The sequence below is a fragment of the Neomonachus schauinslandi genome, chromosome 9 (assembly GCF_002201575.2).
Source record: "Neomonachus schauinslandi chromosome 9, ASM220157v2, whole genome shotgun sequence".
In the NCBI taxonomy this organism is placed as follows: Eukaryota; Metazoa; Chordata; class Mammalia; order Carnivora; family Phocidae; genus Neomonachus; species Neomonachus schauinslandi.
The window spans coordinates 106,314,170-106,326,939 of record NC_058411.1 but is presented as its reverse complement, the minus strand read 5'-3'; the positions used below and the strand labels follow the sequence as shown (position 1 = coordinate 106,326,939).

Below are 12,770 nucleotides of genomic sequence, written 5' to 3'. Positions count from 1 at the left end.
CGTCCCTCCCCGCGTCCCTCCCCGCGTCCCTCCCCGCGTCCCTCCCCTTCCTCCCCGCGTCCCTCCCCTTCCTCCCCGCCCACGCCGGCCCCGCCCCCGGCCCCACCCCCCGGGCTGAGAGCTCTCACGCCCCCGCCTGCCCCCTGCCAGGTGGCCGCTCTTGCCGCCGCCCCGCCGCCGCCGGGCCAGCAGAGTGCTTCCCCAGCTTGGAAAGCGGGGCCGAGGCGCCGGCCGCCGGCAGGGCAGCCATGGAGGCAGCGGCGCGGAGGCGGCAGCATCCGGGAGTGGCGGGCGGCGCGAGCGCGCAGCCGGGCGCCTCCTTCCTGCAGGCCAGGTGGGCGCGCGCCGGCGCGGGGAGCGAGGCCGCGGCCCCCACGTGATGCGGGGTGGGCGGCAGGGGCCAGGCTGGAGGAGCCCGGGGTGGGCCGGGGGCTGCCGCCGGAGTCAGTCTCCCCTGCGCTGCCCTCGCTGCGCCCTGGCGCCTGGGCCCCGTCTCCACCGCCCTTTCTCTTCCTGGGGACGCCCCGGGCCCAGGCAGGCTCAGCAGCCCCCGGCGCCCCCTTCCCCCCGGGCCGGCTCGAGGACAGTCGCGCCTCTGGGGAGACCAATCTAGGGGTCTAAGAAACTCGGGGTGGGGGCGGCGGGCCCCAGGACCCCGGCGCACACTCCGCCCCCAACGCACCTGCACGCCCGGGGCGCCACCTCCAAGTTCTCGGGGTCCCTCCAAGCGGAATAGGACTTGGATTCTGGTGTCAATCGGGAGGCTCACTCCTTATCCCAAGAATGTGAGAATGGAAATTCAAGAGACAGCGAAGTGTGTGGAAGCTCCCCTCCCGAGAAAGAACGAGGAAGGGCTTTTCTCGTTTGGCCGTTCCCTTCTCTCACTAAGGGCAAGAAGTTATTGGTTTATATAGTTGAGACCAGGAGGGGCAGAAGAAGAAACACGGAAACCACGTTTTAGTCTTTCCCTCCATTCTGCCTTCATCCTGTTGTGCAGGCCAGAAACACTCTTTGCGTTGAGCAGGCATTCATTAAGTATCGTTGGTGTGCCCAGTGCTGTGGTGGGCACTGAAGGGGTGGGTGAGGTGAAGCCAGAAGGGGCTAAGAGGTCATCTTGGAGAGCTTCGTGGAGGAAGTGGCACTTGAGCTGAGTCCAGAGTATTCAGTAGGTGACTGGGAGGAAAAGCTGTTCCAGTCGGGGGAGGAGGTGGTGGAAAGTTTGGGGAGAGGCAAGGGGTCAGTGGTGCTGGAGCTTTCTGGTGTACAGCTGCAAGAGGATGTGGACTGACTGGGAAGGGCCTTTCCTGGCAGCAGGGCTGGGACTAGAATGAAAGCCTAGACTGCAAATTTTAAAGAAATTTAAGGAGACGCTCACTCTCGGGCACCCCTGTGTTGGGCCCTGTGTGCCTCACTTGCCTCACCCTAGTTCCTGCCCTAAATGGCAGGTTAAAAATGTAGCCTTTTTCTGGTAAGCACACGGGAGCCTCGGAAGGTTTTTGAGCACTGGTGTGCTCAGAGTCAATTTTAGGAAGTCTGTGGTATGATTTGAGATGAGGGGAGAAGTCTGAGAGACTTGGCTAAGGGTAGCTCTTTCTCCTGCTACTGAGGGTCGTTTCTGTTCTGGATCCCCTTCAAGTTGGGGGTCTTTGACTGCCCTGAACTGTAGCAGCCCAATTAGAACAATCTGTGGGTATCAGATATGATCCCACTTTATCTCATGTGTGGGGCTTCCATAAGCAGTATCTTAGTCTGGTTCTATTTTGTATATGTGGAAACATATACATACATATTTTGTATATGTACAAAAACATATTTCGTATATGAGGCCCAGAGAGATAATATCATTTGCTGGCAAGAACCAGGGTCTAAACCCAGGGCTTCTGTACTATTCCACTTGGGCTGCTGCCAGCCACGGTGCTCCCTGGGGATGGCACAAGGGCTGACTCACTTCCAGGGTATCCCTGCCACCCTTGTGGGGTACCTCTAGGATCATTTTCAGTATCATTGTAGCTTAAGACAGTAGGCAGAATCAACCTGCCCAGTTCCTAAGATGCTTGGATTTCCTCTCCTGCATCCATGCTTAGCTTACACACCTCTGATGACACAGTGTTCACTATCTTTCGAGGTAGCCCATTCCAGCTTCTGCCTGCTCTGTTGATAGTTTTTGTATTGCTATCAAAGTAATACATGCCTATCGTTAAATAGCACAGAAGGGCTTAGAGTAAAAAGCAGTGGTTCTCTGTTCCACCTTTCCCTGGCACCAGAGACAACCACAGTAGCTTCTTTTAGCTGTTTCTACTAGAATTAAATTCATATTTTAAAATAGTATTAACAAATACTATGTAACACTTTCCATGGACCAGAGCCCACTCTAAAGTTTTGCTCGTAAAATTCAACCACAACTCTTGAGGTAGGATCTACTGTTACCACTCATTTTATAGATGGGAACATTGAGGCCCAAGAGAGGTTAAGTAACTTGCTCAAGATCTGGTTGGTGGCAAAGCTAGGATGTGAACCCAGGTGGTCTCCGAAGTCCATATTCTTAAAAGCTATGCTCAACTGCCATTTCCTGATTTATCATTTTTTAAAAAGATTTTATTTATTTCTCTATTTGACAGAGCACAAGCAGAGGGATCAGCAGTGGGAGAGGGAGAAGCAGGCTCCCTGGTGAGCAGGGAGCCGGATGCGGGGCTTGATCCCAGGACCCTGGGATCATGACCTGAGCTGAAGGCAGACACTTAACCGACTGAACCGCCCAGGCACCCCTTGATTTATCATTTGTACCTTCTAAGATAATATTTACTGATTTCCTGTTATGATTTGGCTCGCTTATACCTCCCTCATCTTCACAAGATGGTTCATCTATTCTCAGTTTTTAAACTATTCTTAGTTTTTCTCTTTGTTACCTTTGTAGCCTTAGGGAACATCCATACACCATTATTTCCTTTTTGGGGAACTATAGGCAGTATCTCTTGATTCCTTTTTCAAAGAAGAATAATAGTCCCCTACCCTAACATTTGGCTTTCCCTACCCTTTCCCCTAACTCCTATCCTCTATAGTTTTACTTTCATGTTCTCAAGTTTAATGGTATTTACCTGCTGTTTTTAGGCATAGTTGTCTTCCATGTTTTGTGTGTGCATGGATTCTAAACTTTGAAAATCAGTATGCAGTGTTTTTATGTTTAATGTTTTAAGCCATGTAAACATTCCCTACAGAGCCAAGGAATGTTTAACAGTACCATATGCTCTCTTATATTGTTTTTGTTTTTCCTGGGGTTTCTAATTGCCTTTCTTTTTCCCTCTTATTTGCCTTCATTTTCTCATTTTTTGTTCAAGCTTTCCATCATGTCAGGTATTTTACCATTCTTTATATAGAACCAAAATTATTCCCGCTATAGTCCCCTGCTTGACTCCACCATGTCTGAGTCCTTCCTTTTCTCCCAGGCAATCCTGCAGATGCTGACTGCTTTGAATATTTCAGCTGTATGTTATGTGTTCCCCACCTGTCATGGTATCAGTTCCCCCATATGGTAGACTTGGAAAGCTGTGGAAGAGAGAAAAGGCCATCCTTGTCTTGGGTTACCTGCCATGGACTGATGTTCTCAGCTGCAGTTTCTGATGACTGAGATCTAGAGCTGGCACAGGCTGGGGGCTCAGTGTGTGAAGTCTGTGGAGTCAGGAACTTGGGACGGGCTTGAGGTTGCTCATCCTCAGGACAAGGACTAGGGGAGAGGATGCCTTCACCCTCCATAATCTGTCACCTGTGGTCATAGTCCCAACAGAAGAAAACCAGTCAGATGCTAACCAATCTTGATTTCCAAGTTGAGTGCCCTGTATCTGCCCTTTTTTTTCCTGCCTGCTAAGCCAGGCTGGACTACTGATGGGGATCTCCACTAACTGAGATGCCCTCTTGGGTAGAGGAGGAAATAATTACTGAGCCCCTAGTATATGCTAGGTATCCACAGCTTCCAGAGACCCATACCTGAGTACTTCCCCAGGCTTTCAAAATACGTTTCTCTTCTGTAGCAAACATTCTACTCCTTGCCCAGTTTGGAGGTTTCCAGAATAAAACACTGAGGGTTGTTATCCTCTTTCTCCCACCAAGTTCTTCAGGCCTGGAGGTTCTCACCACCTGCTTTTTGAGGCCTTGACTGATAGTCACTAAGGGGAAGGGCAGGTGGGCCCTCTAAGCCAGTCCCTCATCTCAGACCCATGTCAGAGCAGTCCTCACAGCGAGTTTCTGACTATCTGCCCAGTCTGAAGCCCAGCCATTCTCTCACTTCTCTTCCTCTCTCCTGATAAGCCGGGGCATTCAACTCCATGCAGCGTCTTCCTTCCTTCCACTCCAGGTCTTCGATCCCACTCTCCTGCTTTTCTGCCTACTTAAATCCACCCATCCATGCTTTCAGGCTCTCTTCCTTCATGCAGGCTTTGCATACTGCCCCAGGCCTTACTGAGCCTTCTCTGTCTTGATCTCTTCATATGGCACATAGTTTATTATAACAGAAACAGAAGAGGAAACTATTTAGAGCACAGTTCTTGAGTTCATATAGACACAGGTTTGAATTTATGCTGTTCGGGACTCCTGGGTTGCAAGTGACATAAAGCCAGTGTGAACTATAGCGCCCTTAGCAAAAAGGAATATATTGGCTCATGTGGCCAAACCTTTACCTGGGGGCTGCCTAGAACTCTCAGGGCTTTGCCTCTTCCTTTTTCCTGGTCTTCTCTGCAGGGTTGCTTCATTCTCGCCTGGCTGTCCTTTGAGGCTGGCTCCTTGGCCACAGGCAGCCCGGGACTTGCATCCTTAGCACCCCAGCGCCAGAAGGGAAGGCACTCTTTCCACCAACTCTGATTGGAAAAGTCCCACCGGGCTGGCTTAGGTTACAGGCCCTCCCTGTGGCCAAGGGAACATCATCTCTTACTAGAAGAGGCATGGAGTGGGAAATAGGCTGACAAAAAGAGTAGTTGCTGTACCCCTTACTACGGGGGTGGTCTTGGCTAAGCACTCAACCCCTGTAAGCCTCAGCATCCTCATCTGTCACACAAGAGGGGAACGACCTCCTGGTATTGCTCATTCAGTGAGATGGTGCAGGTGAAGCTCCGAGCACAGCGCACACTCAGCACTCAATAAGTTGGGGGGCGGGCACTGAGTAAAGGGACAAGAAGACTTAGTTGACCCAAGAAAGGCCCACCCCACCTGTCTTGCCAGCCATCAGAGGATGGTGAGACCCCCTGTCCCCCACCCCAGGAGCTTGCCCCTCTGCCTCTGGGCTGCTTTACAAGCCCACTGTGGGCCGTTCTTCGATTGGCTGAAAGGGATCCCCAAAAGTTACAGAAGCAATAGTAGCACTGAGAAGACCTTCATGTCGCCTCTAATATTTGCCAGTAAAACGAATGAGTAACTAGAGATTGAGATGGTTTTAAATCAGCCAGTAATCGCTAAGTGTAAACCAGGAACTGAGCTGAGAACTCTGGGTAATATGGGCCATTCACACAGCTCTGCTCTTGGCACAAATAGAGCAATAAAACTCACACCTCAGTCATCTTAGGAAGTAGCAGGCTGCTTGTCACTGGAGGCATGCAAGTAGTGTCAGGGACATCGTAAAGAGGATTTGGACTCTGATGCGTTGGGTGAGTTGAGAGAACCTTAAAAGTCACTCATCTTCTTGAGGGGCTAGATACAAGCAAAACTCCAGGCCCCTGATGTCATGGCTAGACTGGGAGTTAGAGATGAAGCACCCCTGTAGTGGGGCTGGTGGGGTTTCGGGAAAAGCTTCATCGGGGAAGCCTTCCTGGAGGAAGTGGCAGATGCACTGGCCCTTGAACTTCAGCTCATCTGTGAAAAGCAGATGGCCAGCGGCTTTGCAGGAGGGACAGGCATCCAAAGATGTGTTGTCAGATGACGTTCCACTTCTTGCCGTGTCTCTTGGATCAGCTTGTCCCCTGCTGGCTCGTTGCACTGTGGGTTAGTGAGAAGAGTGACTCCAGCAGCCCTGTTCTTACTTCCTCCTAGTTCAGGAACTGAGGGAAAGGGCCTGTTGATCCCAGTCTGCGGTCTATAAGGCAGATCTCACTAGAGGCCGCTGATGGGTCCAGCTCAGGTCACATGCCCATCTGGTGGCCCAATCACTGTGGATGTGATGATGGCAGAGAGGTTAAAAATATAAGCTATGGAGTCTCATCATTTAGGCACACATATTTGGCTGTGTAAAATGGGGATAATATTCCAACCTCAAAGGATTTCTGTGCGGATTAAATGAGATAATGCATGCAAGCAGCTATAATGGGCCAAGACTATAGTAAGTGTTCAATAAAGGTTCACTGCTGTCATCTGTCATCATGATTCACATTTTCCAGCCACATTGCATCCTCTGCCCCAGTTCGTCTCCCCGTCATTCTATAGGCGAGAATGCCCAATACCAGTTTGGCAGTTTCCTTCCTGAACCACAGAGAAGCTAAGCTAACAATAGGGCAGTCGGAATCCATTCCCAGGACACGTTCCCCTTGGCCTCAGAGCCAGTATTTCCAGCAAAATTCCTAGAAATTAATCCTCCTGCCCTCAAATCCCCATATCTCTCTGTGGCTCATCTCGGGGAAGATTGTCCTGGGTGGAGAGAAGAGCTGACCCCTGTTGTCCGGTTCCTTCCCAGGCACAGCGCCACCAAGGCTGATGAAGCTGCAGGCACAGCTCCCTTCCACCTTGACCTCTGGTTCTACTTCACCCTGCAGAACTGGGTTCTGGACTTTGGCCGCCCCATTGCCATGGTGAGTGTGAAGCCGTGGACAGAGCCCCTACCAGCGGTGAGGACACAGTGTGACTTGAATTAGCCGAGTGACCTTAGACAAGTCACTTTCCCTACAGTAAACTGCGAGAATAGGCCTGGATGCTTGCATGTCCTTTAGCTCTGTGTCTGTGCCAGCAAGCGGGGGTCCTGGGGGCCTGCATAGTCATACTGTGCCCTGACTCTCACAGGGGAACCAGTGGCCCTAAACAGGGAGACTGTGCCCCTCCCCCACCCCACCGTCCCACACCCGGCTTTAACCAAATCACCAAGCCATACAATGGGGTGTGGGAAAGAAAGCAGAGCATTCCCCACGGCCTTGGTATAATATTATTTTTCTGGAGGTAAAGAGTATAGGCTGATTTTGCATATTATCTATGACTCTGAGCCTCAGGGAAGTGTTCGTGCTGGCTTGTGACACCATCCGCTTCCCTCCAGGGTACTCCATGCATCAGTGGACAGTGGTGGCCTCCACAGAGATTAATACCGGGAGAGGGCCCAAGCCCCTGGCTTGTAATAAGGACATACGTAGATAGATAAATAGGTAACAGAATGTGAACAAATTGAGTGAGGTACCACCATGTACCAAGTTGTTAATTTGTGTGTGCATATGGTAACGATAACTATATCCAATACTGGAACGGACATCTTGCACATGCTAGTGATAATGCAAATTAGCAGAGCCCTTTGGGAAAGCAGTTTGTCAAGGTGACAGCTAGGCACCTAGAACAGTTCCTGGCCTAAGCGCTCGATGCGTTTTTATTTTTTTTATTTTTTTGAGATTTATTTATTTTTTTTTTTAATTTTTTTTAAAGATTTTATTTATTTATTTGACAGAGAGAGAGATAGCGAGAGCAGGAACACAAGCAGGGGGAGTGGGAGAAGGAGAAACAGGCTTCCGGCTGAGCAGGGAGCCCGACGCGGGGCTCGATCCCAGGACCCTGGGATCATGACATGAGCTGAAGGCAGACACTTAACAACTGAGCCACCCAGGCGCCCCAAGATTTATTTATTTTAGAGAGAGCGAGCGTGCGCACACGTGAGCGGGGGAGGGGCAGAGGGAGAGGGGGAGAGAGAATCTTTTTTTTTTTTTTAAAGATTTTATTTATTTATTCATGAGAGATAGAGAGAGAGGCAAAGGCAGAGGGAGAAGCAGGCTCCCCGCGGAGCAGGGAGCCCGATGCGGGACTTGATCCCAGGACCCTGGGATCATGACCTGAGCTGAAGGCAGACGCTTAACCGACTGAGCCACCCAGGCGTCCCAGGAGAGAGAGAATCTTAAGTAGACTCCACACTGAGTGCGGAGCCTGACTCGGGGTGGATCTAAGGACCCTGAGATCATGACCTGAAATCAAGAGTCAGACACTCAACTGACTGAGCCACCCAGGCGCCCCTCAAAGCGCTTTTATTGAAGGAACAACGATAATAATCATAATAATGGGAAAGTAGAAATAGTGGTTAATGTGCATTGAGTGCTCACTCTGTTCTAAACCCTTTATGTGTTTAAACTTATCGAATCCTTGCCTCAACACTCTTGCTAATCTCGATTTTATAGATGGGAAGACTCATGGATAGAGAGGGCAAGGCACTGGCTCAGGGTCACCCGAGTAGCAAGTGGAAGAGCCAGCATCTTCACGCAAGCATCTGGCCCCAGAGCCTACCCCCTTGCTGTCATGTATATCTGCAGAACCCTAATATGTTCGTCCCTCCTGACCCAGTAAGACCCCTTCGAGAATCTGCCCTGAAGCTGTAATCAGCAAGAGGACAACAGCCTCTGTACGCAAAGCTGTTCCTTGCAGTGTTGCTTACCTTGGACGTGATTTCAGTGTCCAGCAGTAGGGACTGGGTACATCAGCTTTCTGTATCCGGTACAGAAAACGTCCTCTGGCCATGAAACAGGAATCCTGGGTACTCTAGAGCAGCGGGGGTCGTTCGAGGGGAGAAAAGGGGTGGTGGCGGTGTACATACTGCCCGATGGTAAGTCAGTGACGATCTCAGCATCTTGTACACATGGGTCAGAGACTCGAAGGGGATACGAAAAGCTAATCTGAGGCGCCTGGGTGGCTCAGTCGGTTAGGCAGCTGACTCTTGATTTCAGCTCAGGACAAAATCTCAGGGTCCTAGGATCGAGCCCCGCATCAGGCTCTGCACTCAGCGCAGAGTCTGCTTGGGATTCTCTCCCTCCCCCCACTCATTCTTGCGTGCGCTCTCTCTCTCTCTCTCAAATAAATACATCTTTATTATTTTTTTAAGATTTTATTTATTTATTTGACAGAGACACAGCGAGAGAGGGAACACAAGCAGGGGGAGTGGGAGAGGGAGAAGCAGGCTTCCCGCTGAACAGGGAGTCCGATGCGGGGCTCGATCCCAGGACTCCGGGATCATGACCTGAGCCGAAGGCTGACGCTTAACAACTGAGCCACCCAGGCGCCCCAATAAATACATCTTTAGCAAAAAAAAGCTATTCTGGCAGCACTCTTGGGGCAGATTTGGGGTGGATGCTGTTTCTCCTTTCTGCAGACACTCTATAAGGCTTACATGTTGTTTAAGTGTAGGAGAAAGAAAAGAGACTGAGCCAGGAGTCAGGGCACCTGGTCAGCTTTGTGGGTGGCTTTAGGCAAGTCACTGTCTGCTGGGCTCTGGTTCTCTCATCCATAAGAAGGCTGGTTGGCCTGGCTGCTCCAAGCCCCCTTCCCGCATGAAGGTCGCACACACTGGGGGCCAAAGGAGCTGCCCATCACACTGATGCTATGGAGAGGGGGAAATGAGGCCCGGAGCAGGCTCATGGCTGTCCTCTGCCCTCACTCCTTGGGACTCAGCCACAGCTGGCCAGGGCAGTGTCCCGCAGGGCAAATCACTTCCCCAGCCTGCCCAGCAACCTAGGTGGGCTTGTTAGGAGAGTATACATTTGAAAAGCTCCTGTATACACTGGAGCTTTTGAAATGTAGGCATGACATTCCCGAATCTGTAATAACGAAAACCAAACTCGTACAAGTTATAAAAGTAGTATGTAGTAGTTGTAACAAGTCAACTAATGCCTAGGTCTATGCAGAAGTGTTCGATTCTCCCTTTCCAGTACCACCCCTGACGGTCTGGGGCACAGCCACCCACTCCTTTCTCTGCTCCTGCAAACATATTCTATATTCTCTTTCCTTTTCCACCTGAAATGAGATCTTACTTTACGCCTATTCTACAACTTGCTTGCTTTACCTTAGGATATACGATGGCTGTCTTTCTTTTTTTTTTTTTTTTTTTTTAAAGATTTTTTATTTATTTGACAGAGAGAGACACAGCGAGAGAGGGAACACAAGCGGGGGGAGCGGGAGAGGGAGAAGCAGGCTTCCCGCGGAGCAGGGAGCCCGATGCGGGGCTCGATCCCAGGACCCTGGGATCATGACCTGGGCCGAAGGCAGACGCTTAACGACTGAGCCACCCAGGCACCTCCGATGGCTGTCTTTCCATGTCAGTACCCATAAGGGGTCATTTCTGATAATGGCTACTTCACCTGCTATGGTAAAGATGCGCTATAACGTATTCAGCTCGTCTGGTTAGATGAAGAGTCAGCCTGTTTCTGGTATTTTGCTATCACAAAGAGTATTGCAGCCATTGTATGTATCTTTTTTAAAGAAATTTAAGTATAGTTGACGTACAGTGTTTTATTAGCTTTGGGTGTACAACATAGTGCTTTGACAGTTTCACGTTGTCCGTGCTTGGCGCACTAAACGTAGGCACCATACCGCATCATTACAGTATATTACTGACTGTATTCCTTAGGCGATACTTTTCAGCCCCATGACTTACTTATTTGGTAACTGGAAGTTTGTGCCTCCTAATCCCCTCCACCTATTTTGCCCATCTGGCAATCACCAATTCTCTGTATTTATGATTCTACTTCTGTGTGTGTTTGTTGATTGTTGTTTTTTTTTTTTTAATTCCACATGTTTAGTGAAATCATATGGCATTTATCTTTCTCTGACTTACATCACTTAGCATAATACCCTCTAGGTCCATCCATATTGTTGCAAATGGGAAGATTCTTTTTGTGGCTGAGTAATGTGTTGGCGAGGATGTGGTGAAAAGGTAACCCTCATGTGCTGTTGGTAGAAATGTAAATTGGTGCAGCCACTGTGGAAAACAGTATGGAGTTTCCTAAAAAAAAATTAAAAACAGAAATACCGTACAATCCAGTAATTCCACTACTGGGTATTTACCCAAAGAAAATGAAAACACCAATTCGAAAAGATGTATGCCCCGCTATGTTCATTGTGGCATTATTTCCAATCGCCAAATGATGGAAGCACCCTAAGTGTCCATCAGTAAATGAATGGATAAAGAAGATGTGGTGTAGATATCCAAATATATATCTTGATATAGGTGAAGATACAGAGATACACACCGAGTAAGAGAGAAAGAGAGGAACAGAGTTCTATATCCTGGGAGTTTTTATATGCGTGGGTTAGTTTTAACCAATGTGGCATTTCTGAATTAAAAGAGAGAAACATTTACAATTTCAGTTGAAATTTGTGGTTATTGCCTGTGTTCTCAGTCAACAGATCCCGGAAGTACAGTTTGGGGGGTTGTAACTTGTTTTGACTTTGCACGGGGGTTTTCACACTGACCCGGACAAGGCCAGGAGCCACTGGGGTAGACCAATAAGAGAGGGCTTTCCAGGCAGAGGAACTGCCCCTGGCCTGCCTCTTCTCTCAGGGAAGGCAAGAAAGAAAGAACTGAAGCTACTTTGTAGAACTCACTTATTTTCTCCTTTGTTTCCTAACGTATACTTTTGACCTGATTTGGAAGCAGTCCATCTGCTCCATGCATAGAGCATGGGGCCTAGTGGTCAGGAGATCTTTCCATCATCATAGGACCTGAAGCGTCAGACTCCTAAGGGCCCAAGTCGACCACCTGGGTCACATTTCTTGTGTTGCAGAGGGGGAAACCAAGGGTCACCACGAAGTCCCAGAGCAGCCTCCAGCTCCCAGACCAGTACCCAGGGACATTTGTTTAGTACCCACTGGGAGCGGGGCGCAGAGTCAGGCCCTGGATTTGCATCTACTAGTATGCCTGGGGACAAGTCCATTTACCTTCTTTGGGACTCAGTTTCTCTGCTGGCTACCCCAGGGCTGCCAAGAGGATCCCCAGAGATCACAGAAAGAGTTAAGTGTGTGTGGAGGAGGTGGGGGCTGATCCGCCGAGGGCCTTGTGGGGCTCTGCCCGCGTGAACACCGCTCCTCCCTTTGCTCCCCAGCTGGTGCTCCCTCTCGAATGGTTTCCACTCAACAAACCCAGCGTGGGGGACTACTTCCACATGGCCTACAACGTCATCACGCCCTTCCTCCTGCTCAAGGTACAGTCCCGGGCTCCCTGCTCCACCTTCCCACCCTCATCCCCTCCTCCTCAGGCAACAAGCTGGTGCCGAGCCCTGGGAGTCATGGAAGCAGGTGGAAGCAGGCCTACCCTGCCTCAGCCTGGGGGCGAAGGCTGTGATGGAGGGACACATCAAAGGCCTGGCCAGGAGGGATGGAGGAGCCCTCCCCAAGGAGGGGTGTCTGATTTGGGCGTCAGCCTCGTGTGCCAGGGGATGATGTGGGAGAGGTGGTCAAGCAAAAGGACCTGAAGACAGGCTCATGCTTGTGAAACTACAGTACATTTGGGGAGGCTGAGGCATAAGGAGTGAGTGGGTTGGTTGTCTGGGGAGAAGTCAGGGACCAGTTGGGAAGGCAATTAGGGTCCAGGTGGCAGCAACAGAGGTGACCTCTACTCTGGCCTAGGACTCCGGGATTTGGAGATGTCACAGAGCTAGCCAGGGCTGCCAGCTTTGCACGTCCAAATAAGGGCTCTTAAAACAACTATCGCCATCTACCATCCCCATCATTTTGTTTCTAGAAAGATGTTTCTAATCACCAAAAGTAGCAGGGTATAAAATTAGAATTCAGAGGAGTCCTAAGTTAAATAGTTTGGTTTCCAAAGCATCCTCCCCCCCCCCCCC

The 12,770-nt window shown here is 50.1% G+C and overlaps 1 protein-coding gene across 1 annotated transcript in view; it reads left to right on the top strand.

Annotated features, from left to right (window-relative positions):
- Positions 1-142: 142 nt before the first annotated feature.
- Positions 143-12,770, top strand: part of CLN6 (CLN6 transmembrane ER protein) — a 16,920-nt gene continuing 4,292 nt past the window's right edge. Inside the window, exons 1-3 of the mRNA XM_044918292.1 lie at positions 143-334; positions 6,650-6,764; positions 12,030-12,193. Of these exons, the coding sequence (XP_044774227.1) occupies positions 249-334; positions 6,650-6,764; positions 12,030-12,193 (365 nt within the window). The 5' untranslated portion in view covers positions 143-248. The remainder of the gene's footprint in view (positions 335-6,649; positions 6,765-12,029; positions 12,194-12,770) is intronic.